Here is a 21491-nt window from a genome sequence, read left to right as displayed (position 1 = left end):
TTAGATCGCGACCAATTAAACTTGAAGTCCTGCACAAAAGCCATAGTTAATTTTACATATTGTCTTGGCTCTCCTTCAACAAAGTCGCTCAGCCCTGCACGAGAAATTAGAGTTTGAACATCTTCGAGTATCCCCGCGCTTCTCATGAAATCCGCGCACGGGTAGTAAGAGGGGTATACTCCCTCTTCACGATTGACTATCATAACTTGTTGGACTTCCAATTCTTGCTGGTTCAAATGATATCTATTCCACTCCATTTTCTGAAATTTCAACAACCAATATAAAAATTTGATTTGGTGACATATAATTGAGGGAAACTACCATAAGAACTTGCTAGAGTACTAATCATGCATCAAAACTAGTTTCTACCACTTAGAACAAGCATGCAAGCTCACTAAACATGTTACCTACAGCAGCAAAATATTCAAGATATACTCAACCAAACGAAATTCTACTTGGATGGGTGGAGGAGTCACATACCGAAGAGCAAATGTGTCAAATTTCAGACAGAAATCTGGGCTGAGCAAAGAGATCGAAAAATCTGGAGCTCTGGAGCAAAAACGCGAGTGAGAGGAACTTGGTACGAGTTTTTTCGGGAGAGAGACTGTTCTGGGCGAAAGAGATGACAAAGTGGGGCAGAGGGGGGCCCACACCACATGGTGGCGCGGCCACCTCCTTGGCCGCGCCGGCCTGTGGTCTGGCGCCCTCTGGTGCCCCACAGGTCATCCTCTGGTGTTCCCAGGTGCCTCGTCGAAAAATAGGACCAACGGTATAATTTTTGTGAATTTTTGAAAACTTTGAAAAACGCACATTTCTGGGTATTTAGTTTATTATTACTGGCCAGGAAAAATTTCGAAATCTTCAAATAACTAAAGAACTTTGCAAATTAAAAATGCTACAGCAACTAGAGCAAGTGGAGGAAGAAAAATATGTTGTTTACCTCCTCTATGCATATAAAAAGTATCCGTTAACAAGGTTGATCAAGTTTTGTCACCAAATAAATTTTACATAGCATAAGAAGAAATAAACCTCAAATCAATCATGTTACCTTGAATTGTATTGATATGGATCCAATCACGAGAATTTGATATTCTTCCTTAGGCTCATATATAGGACAATCAATAGTTCCCACTTTGATAGTTCTCACATTAGAAATAGTATTAACTCCACACGCTTTCTCAATCTTCTTAGGAAAATAAACGGTATGCTCCCTATCATCAACATTGAAAGTAACCTTTCCTTTATTGCAATCAATAACAGCCCCTGCGGTGTTAAGAAAAGGTCTCCCAAGAATAATAGACATATTATCATCTTCCGGCATTTCCAACACAACAAAATCAGTTAATATCAAGCAGTTAGTAGTAACTTGAACAGGAACATTCTCACATATACCAACAGGAATAGCAGTAGATTTATCAGCCATTTGCAAAGATATATCAGTAGGTATCAACTTATCTAAGTAAAGTCTCTTATAAAGAGAAAAAGGCATAACACTAACACCGGCTCCCAAGTCACATAGAGCAGTTTTAACATAATTATTCTTAATAGAACAAGGAATAGTAGGTATACCTGGGTCGCCCAACTTCTTCGGAACTTTGCCATTGAAAGAGTAATTAGCAAGCATAGTGGAAATTTCCTCATTCGGGATTTTCCTTTTGTTAGTAACAATATCTTTCATATACTTTGAATAAGGAGGCAATTTAATAGCATCAGTCAAAGGGATTTGCAAGAATAAAGGTTTCATCCAATCGCAAAATTTATTATAGTGTTCTTCTTCCTTTGATTTTAATTTCTTAGCAGGAAAAGGCATTTGCTTTTGCACCCAAGGTTCTCTTTCATTACCATGTTTCTCAGCAATAAAATCTTCTTTAGTGTACTTTTTATTTTTAGCATGCTTTTCAGGTTCTTCTTCAACCTCTTCTTTATCAGGAGTATCATTCTTATCATTATCATTATCATTATCATGTTCATTACCACTTTCGGTTTCAGCATCGTAAATAGAAATACTATTAGGATCATTAACAGGTTCGTAGGATTCTACAACATTTTTATGTTTCTTCTTCTTTTTCTTCCTAGAATGAGCACTAGGTTCAATGCGTTGAGAATCTTGTTCAACTCTTTTGGGATGCCCTTCAGGATATAAAGGATCCTGGGTAGAGACACCACCTCTAGTTGTTACTTCATAAGCATGTTTCTCTTTAGAATTATTCCCTAACAAGTTATTTTGCACTTTAGTGAGTTGATCAATTTGAGTTTGAATCATTTGAAAATGTTTAACAAGCATCTTAACATCATTGGAGGTTCTCTCCACAATATCATGCAATTCACTAATAGCTTGAGAATTTTCCATTAAATGATTCTCTACTCTCATATTAAAATTTTCTTGCTTAACAATATAATTATCAAACTCATCTAAGCATTGTGCAGGAGGTTTCGAATACGGAATATCTTCCCTAGTAAAGCGTTGAAGGGAGTTTACCTCAATCATGGATGAAGGGGGAATTATCTCACATATATCTTCAATAGGAGGTAGATTCTTCACATCTTCAGATTTAATACCTTTCTCCTTGAGAGACTTCTTGGCTTCCCTCATATCTTCATCATTCAATTTAATTAAACCCCGCTTCTTCAATATTGGAGTTGGAGTCGGTTCAGGCGTAGTCCAATCATCATGATTCCGGCTTATTTTAGCCAATAATTCTTCAAATATTGCCCTGAGTTCTTTTCCTGAAAACACAGCCAAGACAACTATCCAGGTATGCCCTAGACTCAATGGTTAGTCCACTATAAAATATATCAAGTAAATCATGCTTTTCCAAATCATGCTCAGGTCGAGCTCTAATAAGAGAGCAGAATCTCGACCAAGCCTCAGGCAATTTCTCTTCATCTTCCTGATTAAAATTATAAATTCTCTGCAAAGCAATATGTTGAGCACTAGCAGGAAAGTATTTGCGGAAGAAAACATCAAGCAATTCTTTCGGACTTTTAATAGAATTAGGTGGCAAATTATTATACCAAGTTTTAGCGTCATCCTTTAATGAGAATGGAAATATTTTAGCAACAAAGTAAGTACGCATCTTAACATCATCAGAAAACAAGCTACTTAGAGTAGATAACTCAGTCATGTGTTCAACAGCACTTTCTTTTTCAGTACCACAAAAGGGTGTTTTCTCAACAATAGCTATATGAGATAGATCAAGAGAAAAATCATAATCTTTATCCTTAATGTTTATGGGAGATGTGGCAAACTTAGGATCAGGAGACAGTTTATATCTAAAGACATGTTCTCGCAAGCAACTTTTTAATTTTTCTTGCATCAGTAGTAGCATTGCATTTTTCAATAAAATCATCATTAAGCTCCACATAATCTTCCTAATGATAATAACTAAAATAACCAAGTTCGGGTGAACTAACGGGTGTAGTAGCATTAGGAGTTTCAGTATTTTCAATTTGTCTAGACCTAGCAATTGTAGCATCTAGAAAAGATCCCAATGAACCACTATCATCAAGCACAGCAGAAACATTATCAATATTATGAGAGTGTTCAGATTCAGCAAATGTACCCGCATGCGAAGCATGTGGCGGTGAAACAAGTTTATCAATCACAGATGGTGAATCAAGAGCAGCAGAGGTATTCAGAATTGTACCTTTTCTTGTAGTGGATGGTAATATGGCGATCTTAGTATCGCGAGGTTTACCCATGATGGAGAATTTGCAGCGAACAATATTAATCCAAGTGAACTTCCAAATAAAGCTATGCTCCCCGGCAACGGCGCCGAGAAAATAGTCTTGATGACCCACAAGTATAGGGGATCGCAACAGTCTTCGAGGGAAGTAAAACCCAATTTATTGATTCGACACAAGGGGAGACAAAGAACACTTGGAAGCCTTAACAACGGAGTTGTCAATTCAGTTGCACCTGGAAACAGACTTGCTCGCAAGGGTTTATCAGTAGTAACAGGTTTATAGCGATAGCGATAGTGAAATAACAAGCAGAGTAACAGAGACAGCAGTAGTGATTTTAGTAAACAAGAGGATTAAAATACTGTAGGCACGGGGACAGATGACGGGCGTTGCATGGATGAGAGAAACTCATGTAACAATCATAGCAGGGCATTTGCAGATAATAATAAAACGGTGTCCAAGTACAAAGCAATCAATAGGCATGTGTTCCATATATAGTCGTGCGTGCTCGCAATGAGAAACTTGCACAACATCTTTTGTCCTACCAGCCGGTGGCAGCCGGGCCTCAAGGGAAACTACTGGATATTAAGGTACTCCTTTTAATAGAGTACCGGAGCAAAGCATTAACACTCCGTGAACACATGTGATCCTCACATCGCTACCATTCCCTCCGGTTGTCCCGATTTCTGTCACTTCGGGGCCATCGATTCCGGACAGCGACATGTGTATACAACTTATAGGTAAGACCATAAACAATGATTATCTTGATGAAACAATAACATGTTCAGATCTGAGATCATGGCACTCGGGCCCTAGTGGCAAGCATTAAGCATAACAAGTTGCAACAATATCATCAAAGTACCAACTACGGACACTAGGCACTATGCCCTAACAATCTTATGCTATTACATGACCAATCTCATCCAATCCCTACCATCCCCTTCGGCCTACAGCGGGGGAATTACTCACACATGGATGGGGGAAACATGGCTGGTTGATGTAGAGGCGTTGGCGGTGATGGCGGCGATGATCTCCTCCAATTCCCCGTCCCGGCGGAGTGCCAGAACGGAGACTTCTGGCTCCCGCGACGGAGTTTCGCGATGTGGCGGCGTTCTGGAGTGTTTCTGGCGACTTCGACTTCTCCCCTGGCGTTTTTAGGTCGAGGCCGATAAATAGTCCGAAGGAGGGCGTCGGAGGCCGGCCGAGGGGGCCACACCACAGGGCCGCACGGGCCCCCCTGGGCCGCGCCGCCCTATGGTGTGGGGCCCTCGGGCCTCCACCTCAATTGTCCTTCTGGCTCCGTTAGTTTCCTGGGAAAATAGGGCCTTCTGCATAAATTCCGAGGTTTTTCCCGAAAGTTGGATTTCTGCACAAAAACGAGACACCAGAGCAGTTCTGCTGAAAACAGCGTTAGTCCGTGTTAGTTGCATCCAAAACACACAAATTAGAGGCAAAACAATAGCAAAAGTGTTCGGGAAAGTAGATACGTTTTGGACGTATCATTGCTTTACAATATAGTCATGGATTACAAAGAAGAAATATCTACAAGAGGAAAATAACTAGTCTTGATTCAATATGTCATCAAGAGTAACTCTGTTTTCTTCAGGGGCAGCACCAAGAAAATCGGCATAATGGCCATCGGCAAAAAAGTCAGCATCCATCCGAAGAAGGTCCTCAATCATTTCTTCGGCTATAGGCGTAACCTTCGTGTTAATCCTGTCAACACCAACTCTTCGACGTTTTACCTTTTGATGAACTTTCGCGACAACTTGGGTAAGGTCAAGATTCGAGTGGCAGATCTGGAGCATGATAAGAGCAAATCTGACGCCAGCTACCAGTTGAGCTTTGACAAAATCATGGATACTGCGAGCATCCTTGAACCTTTCCATCAATTCAGGAAGAGTTTTTGGTTGGACGTTCCGAGGAAACATGGAGTTGTAAACCATGGACAAGGTCTTGGTACAGAAGTCAAGGAAATCGCGAGTTTGAGAGGTGCGATCTTGAAATCTGACAATTTGGCGAGTCCTCTCTGGGGTAGCCCAAAACAAAGAACCATGGTCCAGGGAAAGATTAACAAGGAGGTTCGTCCTGGCATTTACCCTTTCTTCCTCGGCAGCAGCATCAGTAAAGGTACCTATCAAAACAACGAAGTGGAAACCTTTAAGAGACAATAGCATGAAGATGAAAGATATCAAAGGATGAAACAAGCATACCCGACATATCTGCACTGGCTTCATTCATTAATTCGAGCATGAAATTTTCTCGAGTAGTCGCCTTTTCAGCCTCGGAAGCAGCAATTTCCTTAGCAGCCACGGCCTCGCGAGCTTGCTGAAGAGCAACCTTTTCGGCTTCAGTATGACTTACGAGATTGCTCCATCATCACAAGTGTTTGCTTCTTCGCATACCGAAGTTGCTTTGTCGAAGTTCATCCAGTTCTTGCGACAAGGTATCGTCGACAGTGCAGCATCAAGAAAAGCTCTCCTCGCGCGAGAAGAAGAAGGCGAAACATTGGAAGGAGCGGAAGATGGAGTATAGTTATCAAATATCAACTGAAATTTAAACAAGACAACATCAAACAACAAGCAAAGATAGAGTTTTCATTAATCTCTTGGAATAATTACAAAGGCATTACAGTGGAGCTAAGGAAGTACATGTCGCCAAATGACTACTTTGGCGACAAGAGCAAAAGAAACAGAAAGAAAAACAGAGGCATGCAACTAGACCTCCGGCCTTGACGAGCTAGGAGTCGACAATGGCTTAATCCCGAGATAGGCCAAGATCTTCTTTGTGTTGGGCTTGGCTGCCTTAATCAGCGACTTCCACCTTGATTGCTCTATCTGCTCGGTGTCGCCAACTTTCATCCAGTCAATAGTCTCATCGACCGTCGCAACCAACGCGACAGTGTTCTCAACGGCAACCTTCATATTTTCTTGGCGCATCTTCAGTCCAAGGTCTTCCGGTGTATTGAACATCTTGGCAAGGTTGAGGAAAGTTGCAGGCTCCTCTTTCTTCGGGAAGAAGTAGGGGAACAATGCCGACAATACTGCGCTAGCATTCGACACACCTTCACGAATCTCGGACCCATGAAGCTCCAGATAGGAAAGTGCGTCAAGGACAGGATCATCGACAGGATTCGTCAGATCAAAATCCTGGTTTGTTTGGGCTGTCAAGGAAACAAAGCATTAGTGAAAAGACAAGAAACAACGATCCTCATAAAAATAGAAGGGATCAGCAAAATTACTGAAAGTGCGGCGGCTTTGAGTTTTCAGACGCTTGAGGATTCCTTCTTCACGAGAAGCTTGCGCAGCTTTGTGCTCATCTAAGGCAGCTGTCGCATCCTCAAGTTTTTTCTGCAGTTCCTCGACACCAGCAGCTTTCGCCTTGGCTTCATCAGCTTCGGCCTTGGCTTTGCTAGCAGCGAGTTCGGTTTTCTTGCGAGCCGCTTCACTTTGCTCAAGTTTTCGAGCAAGTGCGTCGGCGCGTTCGTTGACCTCTGCAAGTTTCTCTGTCGAGATATGGAAAAGAGAGAGAAGAAAAATCAAAAATCGCGACAAGCAACAGGAGTAAAAAATCAAGGAAAAACAGCAAGTATAAAAGTCGTTACCTTCGGCTCTATTAGCATATTCACGGTACCCAATAAATTGGGAACCGATGCGGAGAAGATCCTTGATCATAGGCTGTTCAAGGTGAACACAGCAAGAGAAACATTGGCATGAAAAAAAGAAAAGGTGTAAAAAAAAAAAACAAAATAAGGAAAATATAGATGTCGACAAGCTTACATCATCTAAGAGCAGAGTCGACGAACTGCCCAACTGAGGGGCAGGTTCAACAATCTTTTCAACCCTTGTCCTTTTTGGTGAAGGGGCAAGGGGGCTTGATGGTGGAGTAGTGGTGACGACGTTTTGTTGAGGAGGCGAGGTTTCTTCTCCTTCAACTAGCGTGTCTGAGGCAAGTACAGTACGTGACGTGCTTGTCCGAGGAGCCACGTCAGTAGTTGGAACTTCTTCCTCGTCATCACTATTGATCAAAAAATCGGCAGCATAAAAAGCAAGACAAGATAAATATTTCGAGTACAAAAATAGGGAGAAATAAAGACGACTTACGAGCTGACGAGGGATTCAACATAAGGATCGTAAGCTGCCTTCGGAGGAGAAGGAACAACTTCTTCAGCCTTAGAGGTGCCAGAATCCTCGGCATCAGTCCTTTTCCTTTTGTTCCTTGGAGAAACAGCAGGAGGAAGGGATTGCGTCGATTCACTGGCTTCAGACTCAACTTCTTTTTCATGAGAAGCCGCAGATTTGTGAGAACCCGCGACTTCACTTTCAGGAATAGAAGAACCTTGAGTATCTTCGGCAACGATGGCCTGTTCTTCGACTTCTCCATCCTCCGGAAGAGGAGGAAGGGAAGTCATAATAGGATGGTTCTGTAAAAAATAGTGACCAAAGGAAAATTAAAGAGATGACAATATAATGAGATGCAGAGAAAGTGCGAAACAAGATAAAAACTCGGGAAGACAAAATACCTCGGGGAGTGGATTGGCGGCGCTGTACGGTTCCACGCGACAAGAGGAAGGAATTGGGTCTTTACCCAGGCGAGAAAGTCTTCGAATCAACTTCTCCAAGTCCTTGGTGGAAAGATCACCGGAGATTCTGTTGGCGTCATTTTTACCAGAATACGTCCAAAGGGGATTTTTGCGAGCACGAAGAGGCTGCACTCTAATCCTAAGGAAGTAGGCGATGATTTGAACACCAGACAGCTCTTTGCCTCGAGTGTTTTGAAGCCGACGAATACGAGACATGAGTGCCTCTGTCGCTTTTTCTCTTCCTCGGAAGCTTCGGCATCCCAGGAGCGGCGGCGCTGAATTCTGGCACTTCCGTCGAAAGGAACTATGTTGTGCTCAACGGAGTTGGCGCTTTCTTCGTGAATGTAGAGCCACTTTTTGCGCCATCCTTGGACAGAATCAGGAAATTTGACGTCGAAATAGTCGACATCGCATTTAACACAGATAACAACGCCACCTATGTTATAAGTGACGTTGTGGGAGCCATTGCGGCGGAGGCGTAAAATGCGTTTCCACGAGCCCAATTGGGAGGGATTCCGAGGAAGCATTCGCAAAGTGTGATGAAAATAGAAATGTGAAGGATGGAATTGGGGGTCAACTGGTGCAGTTGAATCCCATAAACGAAAAGAAGGCCGCGGAGGAAATCGTGAATTGGGGCCGAAAGGCCGCGGATTAGGTGATCAACAAAACTAACCCAATACTCCATTGGAGGCTTGGGGTAGCTTTCTTCGCTGGGAAAGCGGATGGCGTCCTCCTTCTTCATGAGGCCAAGCCTCTTCAGCATGTTGGTGTCTTGGTTGGAGATTTTGGATCTCTCCCACTCAAGATCCTCGGCGGCCATCTTGGATTCCGGAGTCTTTGTGGCGAGTCGACGCGCGCGCGGTGGCATCAACGGCAATGGGCGAGCAATGTATGTGAGTGCGGAAGATCGTAGAGAGTTGGGCGCAGGGAAGTTTTGCGAAGAGGAACAGGTGAGCGGCGCAAGCGAGTGTATGAACGGAGGTTGAAGAAAGGTTTATATAAGAATCAGGTGAAGCAGTGTGCCGTTGGATGAAGAAATCGTGTGGTGAGAATAGATCTTCTAGAAACAAGGGTAAAAAAGGTATTTTTACAGAGATAGGCGTTACCGTACGTGCGCCAGAAAAAGCGGAGGACGTGTGTCTCCCACTTGCACGACGTGTCAACATGGTGGAAGCAATGGACCCACAGGGCAGAAAAATCACGACTATTCAACAGGGATGAAGTAAATTTGATTAAGGGAAGCATGTCGACAAGAAGAATAAAAGAAGATTGGCGACAGGAAGAATTATTCAATACTTCGGGAGCCTTTGATCAAATACAAGTTTTTGCCCAAATGCTCGGGGGCTACTTCGACAAAAAGTAAAATTTCGAGTATGGCAGTATAGAAATTGCGGGAGCCTACAACCAAGCACAAGTCCTTGGCTGTAGCCTCGGGGGCTACTCCCATCGGGAGCGCTGTTCGCGCACCCGAGAGATAAAAAAAAAAGAGAAGAAGAAGAAAAAGATCATATTGGGAAATAATGACAATATAGCGACAAGGTGGACTAAAATGTTGAGCCTACAACCAAGCACAAGTTCTTGGTTGTAGCCTCGGGGGCTACTCCCATCAGGAACGCTGTTCGCGTGCCCGATGAAATTAACAAAGGAAAAATAGAAAAGCAAGAGAGTATATTTCGAGTTATAGTTAACTCTACATATACTCCCATCGGGAGAGCAATATAAGTCATATTTGACTCGATAAAATGTGCCATTTCAACAGCCGGAAAAGCACTCGACAATATATTCTCAGAACGCCGAAGTTGCGATCAATTTCTGAATGCCGCAAATTTGCGAAGGTAAGACCCCAGATCCGTTCTGCTGGGCGTGGCATCGCCAAAGACTGCGCTCTGCTACCTTTATCCGTATCAACAGATACGAAGAAAAATCCTAACGGACGCGTTAGGTACCCGATAAATTTGACTGGGACTCGACAGAATGGTAAGACCTTAAGCGGCACCTGTCGAAGTTTACACCAGTATCCCGAGATCATGTCCAGGGACGTGATTTTGAAGTAGGTTTTTGCGGATTGCCACTAGAGCAGTTAACTAGTACCTGATCCGTCAGATGAACTAGCCCCAACTACCATTATCCCTGTACAATATAGAATTTTATGTGAAGAAGTATGAAAAAGTTAAAGCTTTCGAATAAAAATAAACAGTCGAGATTTTCCTTGATTCTACGATTCAAGCAAAATCTCGGGGGCTACTGACATAGGCATCCCAAATGGGCCTGCCGAAGATGGTACCCGGGGTTTACTGGAGGCCCAATACCCGAAGAATAAGAAGATTCGGGAGCCCAAGATCTATTAAGGAAAGATAAAGAGTTGTAATAGGAAGTGTTATTTGTAATATGGCGGGATGAGTTAGAAACCGTCCCGGACTCTATAAACTTGTATAGCACGAATCCCTCGGCTCCACCTCCTATATAAAGGGGGAGTCGAGGGACGACGAATCAATCGAATCATTGTCTACAAACCCTAGTTTTCATAATCGTCGAGTACTTTTCGGCTGAAACCTTCGAGATCTACTTACCCTCTACTTCCAACTAAACCCTAGCCTACAATCCATAGGCATTGACAAGTTGATACCTTGTCACCGAGGCCCCGACGTCGGATGCGGGGGTCCCCGATCTGGCCGGCGGTTGTTACGTGGTGTTGCCGGTGGTGGGCACAACCGTCACCACCGTCGATGTTCCTCTTCTTCGGGTGGTGGTGGCTAAAGCTGGCGGTTTTCATCCTCATCCCCCATCTGCTCCAGCTGCATCGGGGTTACCTTGCTGAAGGCGTGGTCGTGGCCTTCAGCATGCCTTCCTTTACATCTGATGCCAGGGGAAACCCTAGGTCCAGTTCACCGGACCAGGCGGCGTTAGCGCCAAGGTGTCGTTATCTTCTTGAAGACGTCGTCTAGGCCATCGAGGAGGGAATGATGCAGCTTTCGGAGTTTGGGGTTAGTGTTGTGCTACAGGTGGTGGCCGCGAACCAAGGCTTGCGCTTCTAGGGTGCAATGTACGACGTGGCAGATGCTCCGTTCGATATCTTCCCCAAGTCCGTCAAGACCCTGGCATATGAGGGGAGTTGCCTTTTTGCTCCTCTTCTCGCTATTCATGGTAGAATGTCGGGCAAGAAGAGTCGTTTACCATCGGGTGTGTTGAGAGTGTGTTGTTTGCCACTTAACCGTTGTATCGCGATGTGGCGTTGTATCGTGGAGTCAAGTTGTAGCCTTTTTGGCTTTGTATCGGCCATCTTGGCCTTTTTTCTATGTGATTGATACACCTTCCAGGGTGTGTTCTCGGAAAGAAAAAACACAATACCATGATACCCCTTCAGAGGTTTACACTATTGTAACATTTAGGGATCTATGGAAGCACAACCCTATATCCATATAAAAGCATCAGCACAAAACAGAGCAGATCAAGCAATTCGTTTGCCTCACATTGGTATCAAACTTGCAGGTACATGTGCATTTCACTTGGTTACGCGGATACATCCCTTATTTAACATTACACAGCAAGCCATGAGATGCACATCCATCACACAACACTCGTACTAGAACATCATCATACACTGGGGAATCACATGAGGCCCATGGTGCGCGTGGTGCCGGCATGTCCACCCTCGGATCCATGGAGCTGGTAGGTCTGGCTAGGGGTGACCTGAAGAACACAGGGTTGCTCTGCAAACCAACAAACAACCTTGTTTAGAAAGACTTACACATACAAGTGAAGACAGTAGGATGTAGTACCAAATGTTGCTTATGTAACAGGCAATTCTAGCAATGGCAAGTACACTAAATTCTAGCCAGATGAGATTGGCATATACAGAACGGAGATTAAAATAATGGATTTGGCATGATGATAACAGCACTACAGCTGCATTCTGGCAGTCATGAAAAGTGGGAGTTGGTAACTGTGTGCTACTAAAATGCATTAGCATTTCATCATATCATGGTAGTACAGGTTCAGAACTGTAGTTAAGTCACCATGACCACACGCTAGAACTGGAAGAAGTTCAGACATATAGTAATTCCAACAAATGAACAGCGGAAATCCTGTTTCACAAGATCTTATGGAGAATGCAAGATTTTTAGTTCAGATCTATCACAAATTTATCATCCATCAAGCCTCTTCACTATAGGAAGAGTAGGATATTTGATTAATAATCATACCAATTCAACGTCTGTATGAAACGATACTGAATCTTCTACTTGTAAATATAGCACGAAACTCCCATATGGTGCCACCTTTCACAGGGTTGATCATATAAACAGATGTTCCGAGCAACATATTTTTGGAGAGCTTGCTTCAACAGGTTCTTTTTAGTCCTTGTTTTTATGTAGAGAAGGTTCTTTTTAGCTTCTGATTCGTATATATATGCAATGAAATCTTGTATCCTGGGATGAACGCATTACTGCTCCACATATCTTAGCTGCTTACAGGTCTAGACTAAAATGACAACATATTCTTTTTAGCCTTTTTTTATAGAGAGAAGGTTCTTTTGGGCATCAGATTCGTATAAATGCAAAGAAATCTTCTACCCTGCGATCGAATGCATTATTGCTCCCACATTTCTTAACTGCTTACAGGTGCAGACTAAAATCTCAAGTGAGTAGCACGGAGATATTCTACAGCGTTACCAAGAGCATGACTCAAATCGTAATTTATTTGTGTAAGTCCACATGTTCTGGCTGGATATAGCCTGTGTGATGGCATAAACTGCTTGAATGCAACAAAATTCCTCACTATGAATCCCCCTCCCCCAGTACAGCAGCAGTACAGCACAACGACTAGTAGAAGGAAGGGGGCACTCACTCTTGAGGTCCTCGACCTGCGCGGGGGTGAGCTTCGCGGAGAATCCGCTGGCAGCGTGCTTGTAGTGGTAGAGGACCGCGTCCTTGGCCTTCTCCTCGCTGCCAAAATTTTCCCCAAATTAGCACATAGTACAACCCAGTCTCAAGAGAGCAGATCAACGCGACCAGGTCAAGCTAGACCGGATCCCCAAAGACCTAACTAAACTCTGCAAGCATACGCAAATCGGAGCCGCGGATTGGGTTCGATTCGACGGCACGGCACAGTACCTGCCGAGGACGGGGGCGAGGGTGCGGATGTGGAACTCCTCGGCGTCGGCGCCCTCGGGGCGGTCCACGTACACGATGTGCACGGCCGCGTCCTGCGCCGCGGGCGTCTGCTCCGGCTCGGTCGCCATGGCGATCTGGGCGAGGGGGAAAGCTGCTGCTGCTGCGAGGAGGATGAGGATGAGCAGAGACGGGTTGCGGAGAAGATGACGCGGGGATTCGGCCTTCATTGCCGTTGATTCGGAGGTGGCTTTCTGCTTTAATAACCGTGTCGTGTGAGCGTGTCGCCTTCGGTATCTCCGCGTCTTCTTCTTGGCCTGTTTTGGCTTCTACGCGAAGTATCTTCTGTCCACCTCGCACGCTCTGCTGCTATTATCCGGACGTTTGGTTTGATTTCTTCACAGAAGGTTCTTCTCCTTGCCGACTAGTCGCTCGGTGAAAAACAAGGGGCTCTTGACTAGTAGCAAGTGCCTGTGTTTTTCAGCGGGGACGCTCGAAATGAAGTTGGTATTTTCTGCGCCTAAAAAATAAGTGGTTCAAGAGGTGTCTTTTTTTTTTTTGCGGAGATCATCGGAAAATGAATAATAATATGTATGTATTATGTATTAATTAAATAAATTAATATTAAATATACATATATATATATTTATTACTAAAATAAAGCAACCAACCTTAATGGGCACCTTTCTGAGGGGAGGCCACTAAAGTGGGCCGGTCGAACCCCCATGGGCCAAGGAGGCCTGCTAGGGTTTCGGCGGGGCGGAGGCACAAGGGTTGGCCATTGCCCCACCTTCCCATTCTCCAAGTTGGACGGCTAGCCCCTCCATCCCCGTATATATAGTGGCGTCGCGTGGAGGGAGGAGAGGACACAATCCCCGAGGCCTCCTCTTCAGGGTGCCTCTCTCCCTCTAGTTTTCTCTCCTGCACACGGTTCTTTGAAGAGTTGCACACGTGAGGGTTGACTCCATCTAGGTACGCCGTAGCGCTGCTGGGGTTTTGATCCAGAAGATCTACTTCCGCAATCTTGGCTGGACCCGAGGTCCGGGAGTCACCTCCGAACACCGTACGTGTGCGAGACCTTGAGGTGTTGCCACTTGTGGTGTCTGTCGTTGTACGAGGAGCTTCACGACCCTAAGGTCGGCGACAAAGTACGACTACACCATCCACGTTGCAAAAGAACGTTAACCGTTTTCGGTCTATGAGGGTATGTCACATAAACACTTAAAAGCATTACTCTTAGATAGATCTAGGCAATCGAAATACGCGAGTTAGAAAAAATATTGTTTTCTGCTACAAGCCTTATCAACTTGTACAAGGGATTCAAGAAAAAACATTAACGGAATGTCAGTAAACAGTAGAAGGAAAAGAAACAAGAACACTAAGCTAAGTAGTAAAAGGAAGGATGTTCACTACTTTCTCCTCCAGAAAACATCCGACATTTTGCGCGAACATACAAGGTGCGATCTGAATTTAAGCACAACACCTTGAGTGCAGCCTTTGGATGAGAAGTTTCAAAATATAATATTAATATTTGCATGAGTAAAAGCAACAGGGGTACAAAGGCAAATCTAAAATTGTAAAACCGTGGCTAAAATTCTTTTTTTTCAGATGTCACATTATTTTAAATTATTATGCCAACTTACCGGTCCAACAAACGACGACGACAAGGCTGGTAGTGGTGATAGTAGCAGTAATACTACTAACAATAAATATCTCTCAGACACTTTCTATATCTGAGAAGAAACACATTTTTAAGTTTCATAAAATCTTTAAAAAAATTTCACGCACTCCGCCAATAAGGTTATTTGTGGTGATAGTAGCAGTAATACTACTAACAATAGGTGAATCTTGGACACTTTCGATATCTCAGAAAAAACACATTTTTAAGTTTTGTAAAATCTTGAAAGAAAGGTTCACACACATAGATATTGAGTTGAAACTTACCTATGTATTATTTTTGTCAAAAATAGGGCTACTGAAATGTTCTTCAAAAATGAGAAAACAAGATTTAAAATCTCAAAATTATGCTCACTTTTCTATGTTTTTGGGTAAGTTCTAGTACTTAGTCCATGGTTGAGATCTTGAGAAAATATGTGGCTGAAATTTCTCTCTACTGGGATCAGATAGAAATGAAAAAAAGGAGAAAGTGATAAGTATAGTTGTATTCACTGCTATAACGAGGGCCATACAATTTTGGTGTAGAAGGGCAAGCAGTATCCACTTCAACCATGAGGATGGTCAATCACGAAAGCATGTTTTATTGAAGTCAAATTTCTTGCTTCGCCGCCCTCTAGGCGAGCCCGTTCTCCCAAGGAGGTGGCCACCACGCCTTGTTGGAGCAGTCACATCGAGAAGAAGAAGCAAACACGGAAGGATGCTACAACTCAGGAGTTGTTTGCGCGTGTTTTGGGTGTCCTGAAAGAGAACGCTGAGTTCGATTAAACGCCCTTGCTACCTTCATTGACAAGTTTAAGACCCCTTTGTCGCCTCGCGCCATCACGATGCTTGGCTCCCTTGTGAAGAATGTGTAGAAGGTGAAAAAGCCCAAGGGAAACAAGGTCGACGCCAAGAAGAAGGGGATTGAGATTACATGGTGGATGCAGTTCATGCAACCTTCATGTCAAATATGTAGCACTTTATCGTTGACAGATTGTTCGATCTTGTTGTGTTATTGTTTTAGACTTTAGGAGTAGTCCACATGTTGGAGGTACTCAAGTTTATATGGTTTTTGATCCGGTTTTTCTTATAAACTGGATCATTTTCCTTTCTTCTTAAATGAATAGCCATAGCTCCTGACGTTTGCTCCAAAAAAGGTCAAATTTCTTGATTTGGCAAATAATCTTGCTGGACGAAACTATTAGCTTGCAGAAGCAGGACGAAGCAGGTTAGTTTTTCCAATGTAGGGTTGGGCATTCGTCTGATGTCGCTCCGCCAAATAACTATAATCCAATACTTTGGTAAACAAGTACTCATTTTACCTCCTCAAGACAATAAAACGCTTTTATCATACTTTTACTAACTACAGTAGTTTTTTTGCTCTCAAGTACTCATTTTACCTCCTCAAGACAATAAAACACTTTTATTATACTTTTACTAGTTTTTTTTGTAGTTTTTTTTAGAGCAAAAAAACTGCTGTAGTTAGTAAAGTTTTCACTAACTACAGTAGTTGTAGAGGAAAGAAATGTACACTTTGGAAAAACAAATGACAAATCCAGGCTGATCCAAACGAGTCGTTGCAATAAATCTCGAGTTATCTGAAAACTGTATATGCTGGAAAGCGGTAAATCCTTCTCAGACAACCAGACACACAGATCCCTGTAGCCAATAAAGCAAAAATCTGTAATCACTCCCAACCCAAATAATTTCAAGCAAATAGCACACTTTTGTTTTACCAAAAACAACACAACCAATGAAATGGATCCTGTGTGCAAAAAAATATCCTCCTTGTGAATATTAGATTACACATAGATTACGTGAAAGGCAACAAACTGCCTCTGCACCAGAATTGCATACATCCTACTACCAAAATACAACAACCACATAATAAGCCAAAATTATCTACATCCCTCCCACGGTCCCACCTCACAAATGGTATTTAGATGCGCAGCGAGCTCATATCCAGCTCCCCACTCTCAAGAACCTCCCTGACCTTCTTGTCACACTCATCTTCTTCGTCATTCTGTTCTGGCTCATTTGTCTCCACCTTCTTTTCCTCCTCATCGTATCCCTCGTCGCCATAGCCGTATCCTGCTATGGATGATCTTGGCCTCTTCTTCGCATCTTCCACAATCCTCATGATATCTTGGGTAGTTTGCTTCGAGAAAGGAGGCACGATGCTGCTGCTCCTCATGTAATAGGTAGATTGCCCTGCTTCTGTGAGCTCCCTCGGCAAGTTCTTCAGGAACCATGGGTGTCTCTTTATTTCCCTCATGGTGATTCTCTATAGAAAACAGAAAGATGCCATGTCAACGTTGACTCGCTCATGGACTCATTGATACTACACCCTGGATAGTTGAGATCATTACCTTTGTTGGATTGCTTGTAAAGATGAGTTGGATGAGCTGTCTGCAATCCAGAGAGATGAGAATATTGTTTGGGATCTTATAATCGACTGCTGCTATTCGCTGCAAACAAAGATAAGCGGCTGCAAGTGTGATTTTGGATGGCAAAAAAACTACTATAATAAGGCCTTTAAAGTAGGGAAACTATATTGAGAGAATGTTTAAATTTAAGCACATGGAGTGATAAGAGTTGCCAGCTATTGGATACTTTTTTATCCACGGTGGATAGAACTGCCTGGCTAAAGCATTTACACGTGGCATCTCATGGATGATTTCGCTCCGCAGAACATCCACTCCATATCGATGAAGTCACTAGAAGTATATTGATGAGATAATAGGAGTAGACGATCACCTTAATGATCTTCGTAATATTCTTGGGATCATCCTGGTCTTCAAATGGGTAGGCTCCCATAATCATGACATAAAGAGTCACCCCACAGGACCATACATCTGCCATCTGCCTTACCAAAATACATTTGTCAGTGTTACACCTCCCTCTGTCCAAAAATAAATAACTCAATATTTTCTAGATACGGATGTATCTACACACTAAAAACACGTCTAGATACAACCGTATGTAGACAAAGTTGAGTTACTTATCTCTGGATGATCAAACGACCATCTGTACATAAATTGAATGACCTACATCCACTTTGTTTTATTATTAAAATTGCGCATGAATCCAATTGACATGTATGTAACCATATGACATCAAATGAACTATGTCTGCATGAATCAATAAACTTCAACCAAGAGGGTGTTCAATCAAATGAACCACATGTGCAAAACATGTTCATAGAAAAATAAAATTCCTGATGTCAACACATGTTCGTTGCAAAAGGAATACCGATTGGCCAGACTGTTTGTGTTCTAAGAATGGGTGGTGAAGTCTGAAAAGAAGGAGCAAAACATGATGATTTTTTCACAATACTATGAAAGAGAGAAAAAGGGAAGGGGCAAAACATGATGATTTTTTTTACAATACTATGAAAGAGAGAAAAGGGTTTCACAAATGAGGTGTAGTAGCAAACTAGTTGCCAATTTTACTTTTCCCAATAGCAGTATCTTCCATGAATCAAGTCCCTACCTCACGTGATGCTAAGTTGAAGTGGATTCTCCAGAACCAAGACACAACATTGTAGGCTGTCAGATTCGACTTCCCTATTAAATTCAAGACCATAAACTCAAGCATATCCAGTACCATATCCAATTGCAATCTTGTATATATTTATATGGAGAATTTCAATCACCGTCACCTAAAAAGAGTTTGGTAAAACTTCTACTCCTAAATTATGATGCACAACCAAACAACACTTTCAAGTTTGTTTGGCATGGCAACTCGTTCTTCAAGTAATGTAGTATGTCAACATCATGTATTTATGTGCATGTCATTGTGAAAGGAAGATGCGTAAATTTATCCGTACACAATGCCAAGACGTAGAATCTTAAGTGGCGACTGACGTGCTCTTAAGAGATGTGCTTAAAAGGAGAGGTTCAGAAACATAAAAATCCATATCATATATAAACAAGAGGCTTTTCCGGGTTACCTTCCCATCATATTCCGTGCGGCAAAGAACTTCTGGTGCAATGTACGCTGGCGTCCCCACTGCAGATTTGGGCCTTGAATGTAGTACTGACGACTGTAACGAAATGACATACAGTTAACTTTTTAGCAGTAACAGAAAGCTTATGCAAACTTACAGGAACATGACAAGATTTACACAAGACGTGGACAACCACTCTATGAAATTTGATAACCAACCTTGGAGTACCCAAAATCGCATATCTTTAGCCGTGGTGCTTGGCTACCATCCAAGAGAACATTCTCCAGCTTCAAATCCCTATGGCATATTTGCTGGCAAGCAGTAAAGATGGGTGCAACATTCAGCATATTTTCAGGCCCCACTCTCATAATTTGGAAAAAAATCACGCTGCCACTTTGTAGTTCTCAAAGAAACATGTGAAGTGTAGTTTGCTTGATGTCCAGCTAATACAAGAGTAACTTATTGATTCTCCTTACCATGTGGTGGCAGTAGCTTACGCCGCAGATCAGCTGCTGGAAGAAATATCTGGCCTGCAGAGGAAAACAGTTACTGGAAGCGATGAAATAGCAAAAAGGTAAATTACACTCTGGATTCAGCAGTACTTCTGCCGGGGAAGAAGATGATCAAAACAGGGTTGTTATAGATTGGTACCTCGTCCTCGCTGAACCGCCCGCGATCGACGATTCGTTCGAAGAGTTCCCCACCAGACGCGTACTCCATCACAATTGCAAGATGTGTGGGCGTTAGGATCACCTGTTGAATTGAAACTGTCAATGTAAGCACTCGCGGTTCTCGCTTTGAAACAGAAAAACACCTTGGTGCCAAGTTAGTTCAGAATAAATTTCAAAATCGATTTCTTTTTCCCCAATAGCTATCCACGCCAACGTCTGAACTCCATTTGAATAAGTTTTTTTCTCTCTAGCTCAGCCAATTTAAACCCGAGAGGACAAAACAGATGAGTAATATAATCGATTTCGAACTCGTTGGTCCTTATCCACAAAGGATCACCTCTATGAACTGGACGATGTTGGGGTGCCTGAGGGAGCGATGGTTGACGATCTCCCGGTACACATTCTCGTCAATCTGCGAAAACCAGAGCCACAATCCGTCAGAAATTCATACCGGGCAACACCCTACAGGATTCGAACGACACAAAATCACGCGGCGATGGAATTGCGGGAGAAGGAGATTAGCCCCCCACCCGGTGGCCGCGCTCGATGAGCTTGACGGCGACGAGCTCGCCGTTGGAGCGGTTGCGCATCAGCCGCGCCACCCCGAAGTTGCCCGACCCGATGTCCCGCACCGGCTCGTACTTTTCGTCCAGCTCGTTGCGCGCGCTGTCTTGCAGTGGCCCGGTCGTCGCCGTCGCCGTCGCCGTCGTCATCGCGGGGGCCGAGGAGGGGGACGGCGGGGCAGGCCGGCGAACCGATCGGGGGTTACAGGTGGCGGGGGAGGCGCGCGGTGTGGTCTGTGGTGGAGGCGTCGCTTTCCCGGCGTAGCGCTATGTATGTTGCGCGCCCCGAGTTTATATAGACGCCTGCTGCGTAGATTAGTCTTTGTTTAGTTTTCCAATTTGTTTCCTAATAGATAATCGATCTCTCCGTTAAGACAATATACTCTACTACGGACTGAAGATAGTTTGAGAATACACTGGAATATATATAAAGTCGTCTTAACTAAATCTTGACCTTTTTTGCAGCAAACATGTCACATGGGTGCAACTACTCCATGCGGTACAAAAAAATGTAATGCATATTTGTTTTGTCCTAAGCCGTGTTTGTAAAGTTTGGCCAAGTTTATAGAAAAATGCAAACGTCTTTAACACTTAGAAATATATTTTCATATCGTTTTCATGTGAAATTGTAGATGGTGACTGTTTTCCTATGAGGTTAGTCAAGTTTGTGTTAGGATGAATATAATATGCGCTGCATTTTTACATGGAGGTAGTAAGTAAACAGATTAATGATAATAATGATCTCTTCACAGATTTTAAACACATATATATCATTTCTTAAAAGAATTAATTTATTTTGTAGAAATGTGTCTATTATAAACTTAGAAATATGATTCTTAGTGCGACTTAAATATTTTGAACTATGGAACTACTCCCTCCATTCCATTTTAGTTATCAGAAATTCAGATGTATATATACACATATTAAGTCCCCAAAAATCCCCAAAAATCATTTTTGAGAGATAACTAGATTGCTTTTGTTTTATGTAGAGAAGATTAATGACCATGTTGTTAGATGAAATATATAGTTCTCAATCTAGAATTCTAATTACAGTACTTTATGGGAAATGCTACAAAGAAAGAGCGAGCAGAAACTATCAACAAACATTATTAGTTGTAAGCATAAGAAACACGTACAACAGACAAACATTTTTTTTATCTTTACCTATGAGATCCAAACATTTACGCCATTGGATGATTTTTCACATTTTGTTCACAAGGGCACTATGTGTGTGTGCGTGTGTGTGAAGTACACTGCTCGGTATATGGGTTTTATTTT

The 21491-nt window shown here is 42.9% G+C and overlaps 2 protein-coding genes across 2 annotated transcripts; both read right to left on the bottom strand.

Annotated features, from left to right (window-relative positions):
* Nucleotides 1-11714: 11714 nt before the first annotated feature.
* Nucleotides 11715-13712, bottom strand: LOC127323840 (subtilisin-like protease SBT3.17). Its single transcript, XM_051351955.2, has 3 exons — nt 13378-13712; nt 13112-13209; nt 11715-11976 (listed from the first exon to the last, which is right to left on the bottom strand). The coding sequence occupies exons 1-3, from the start codon at nt 13602-13604 to the stop codon at nt 11876-11878; spliced, it is 426 nt and encodes a 141-aa protein (XP_051207915.1). The 5' UTR covers nt 13605-13712; the 3' UTR covers nt 11715-11875.
* A 3024-nt stretch (nt 13713-16736) lies between these two features.
* On the bottom strand, nt 16737-20468 carry LOC127323831 (serine/threonine-protein kinase SAPK4). The gene is made up of 9 exons (XM_051351945.2): nt 20181-20468; nt 19988-20062; nt 19631-19732; nt 19456-19509; nt 19198-19290; nt 18983-19075; nt 17788-17892; nt 17400-17498; nt 16737-17314 (listed from the first exon to the last, which is right to left on the bottom strand). Exons 1-9 carry the CDS (start codon nt 20361-20363, stop codon nt 16970-16972), a joined length of 1149 nt encoding a protein of 382 aa, XP_051207905.1. The 5' UTR covers nt 20364-20468; the 3' UTR covers nt 16737-16969.
* Between the last annotated feature and the right edge of the window lie 1023 nt (nt 20469-21491).

This window comes from Lolium perenne, chromosome 1, assembly GCF_019359855.2.
Source record: "Lolium perenne isolate Kyuss_39 chromosome 1, Kyuss_2.0, whole genome shotgun sequence".
NCBI lineage: Eukaryota > Viridiplantae > Streptophyta > Magnoliopsida > Poales > Poaceae > Lolium > Lolium perenne.
This window is presented reverse-complemented; position numbering and strand designations above follow the sequence as displayed.

Bases quoted from the DNA above. Each gene is read 5' to 3' on its own strand.
- LOC127323840 (XM_051351955.2), bottom strand. From the start codon at position 13,604: ATGAAGGCCGAATCCCCGCGTCATCTTCTCCGCAACCCGTCTCTGCTC. The intron at 13,210-13,377 runs GTACTGTGCCGT...AAATTTTGGCAG, and splicing joins CTCGCCCCCGTCCTCGGCAG to CGAGGAGAAGGCCAAGGACG. The intron at 11,977-13,111 runs GTGAGTGCCCCC...GTTGGTTTGCAG, and splicing joins GCAGGTCGAGGACCTCAAGA to AGCAACCCTGTGTTCTTCAG.
- LOC127323831 (XM_051351945.2), bottom strand. From the start codon at position 20,363: ATGACGACGGCGACGGCGACGGCGACGACCGGGCCACTGCAAGACAGC. The intron at 19,733-19,987 runs GTGATCCTTTGT...TCAATTCAACAG, and splicing joins ACATCGTCCAGTTCATAGAG to GTGATCCTAACGCCCACACA. The intron at 19,510-19,630 runs GTACCAATCTAT...TTTCCTCTGCAG, and splicing joins GGCGGTTCAGCGAGGACGAG to GCCAGATATTTCTTCCAGCA.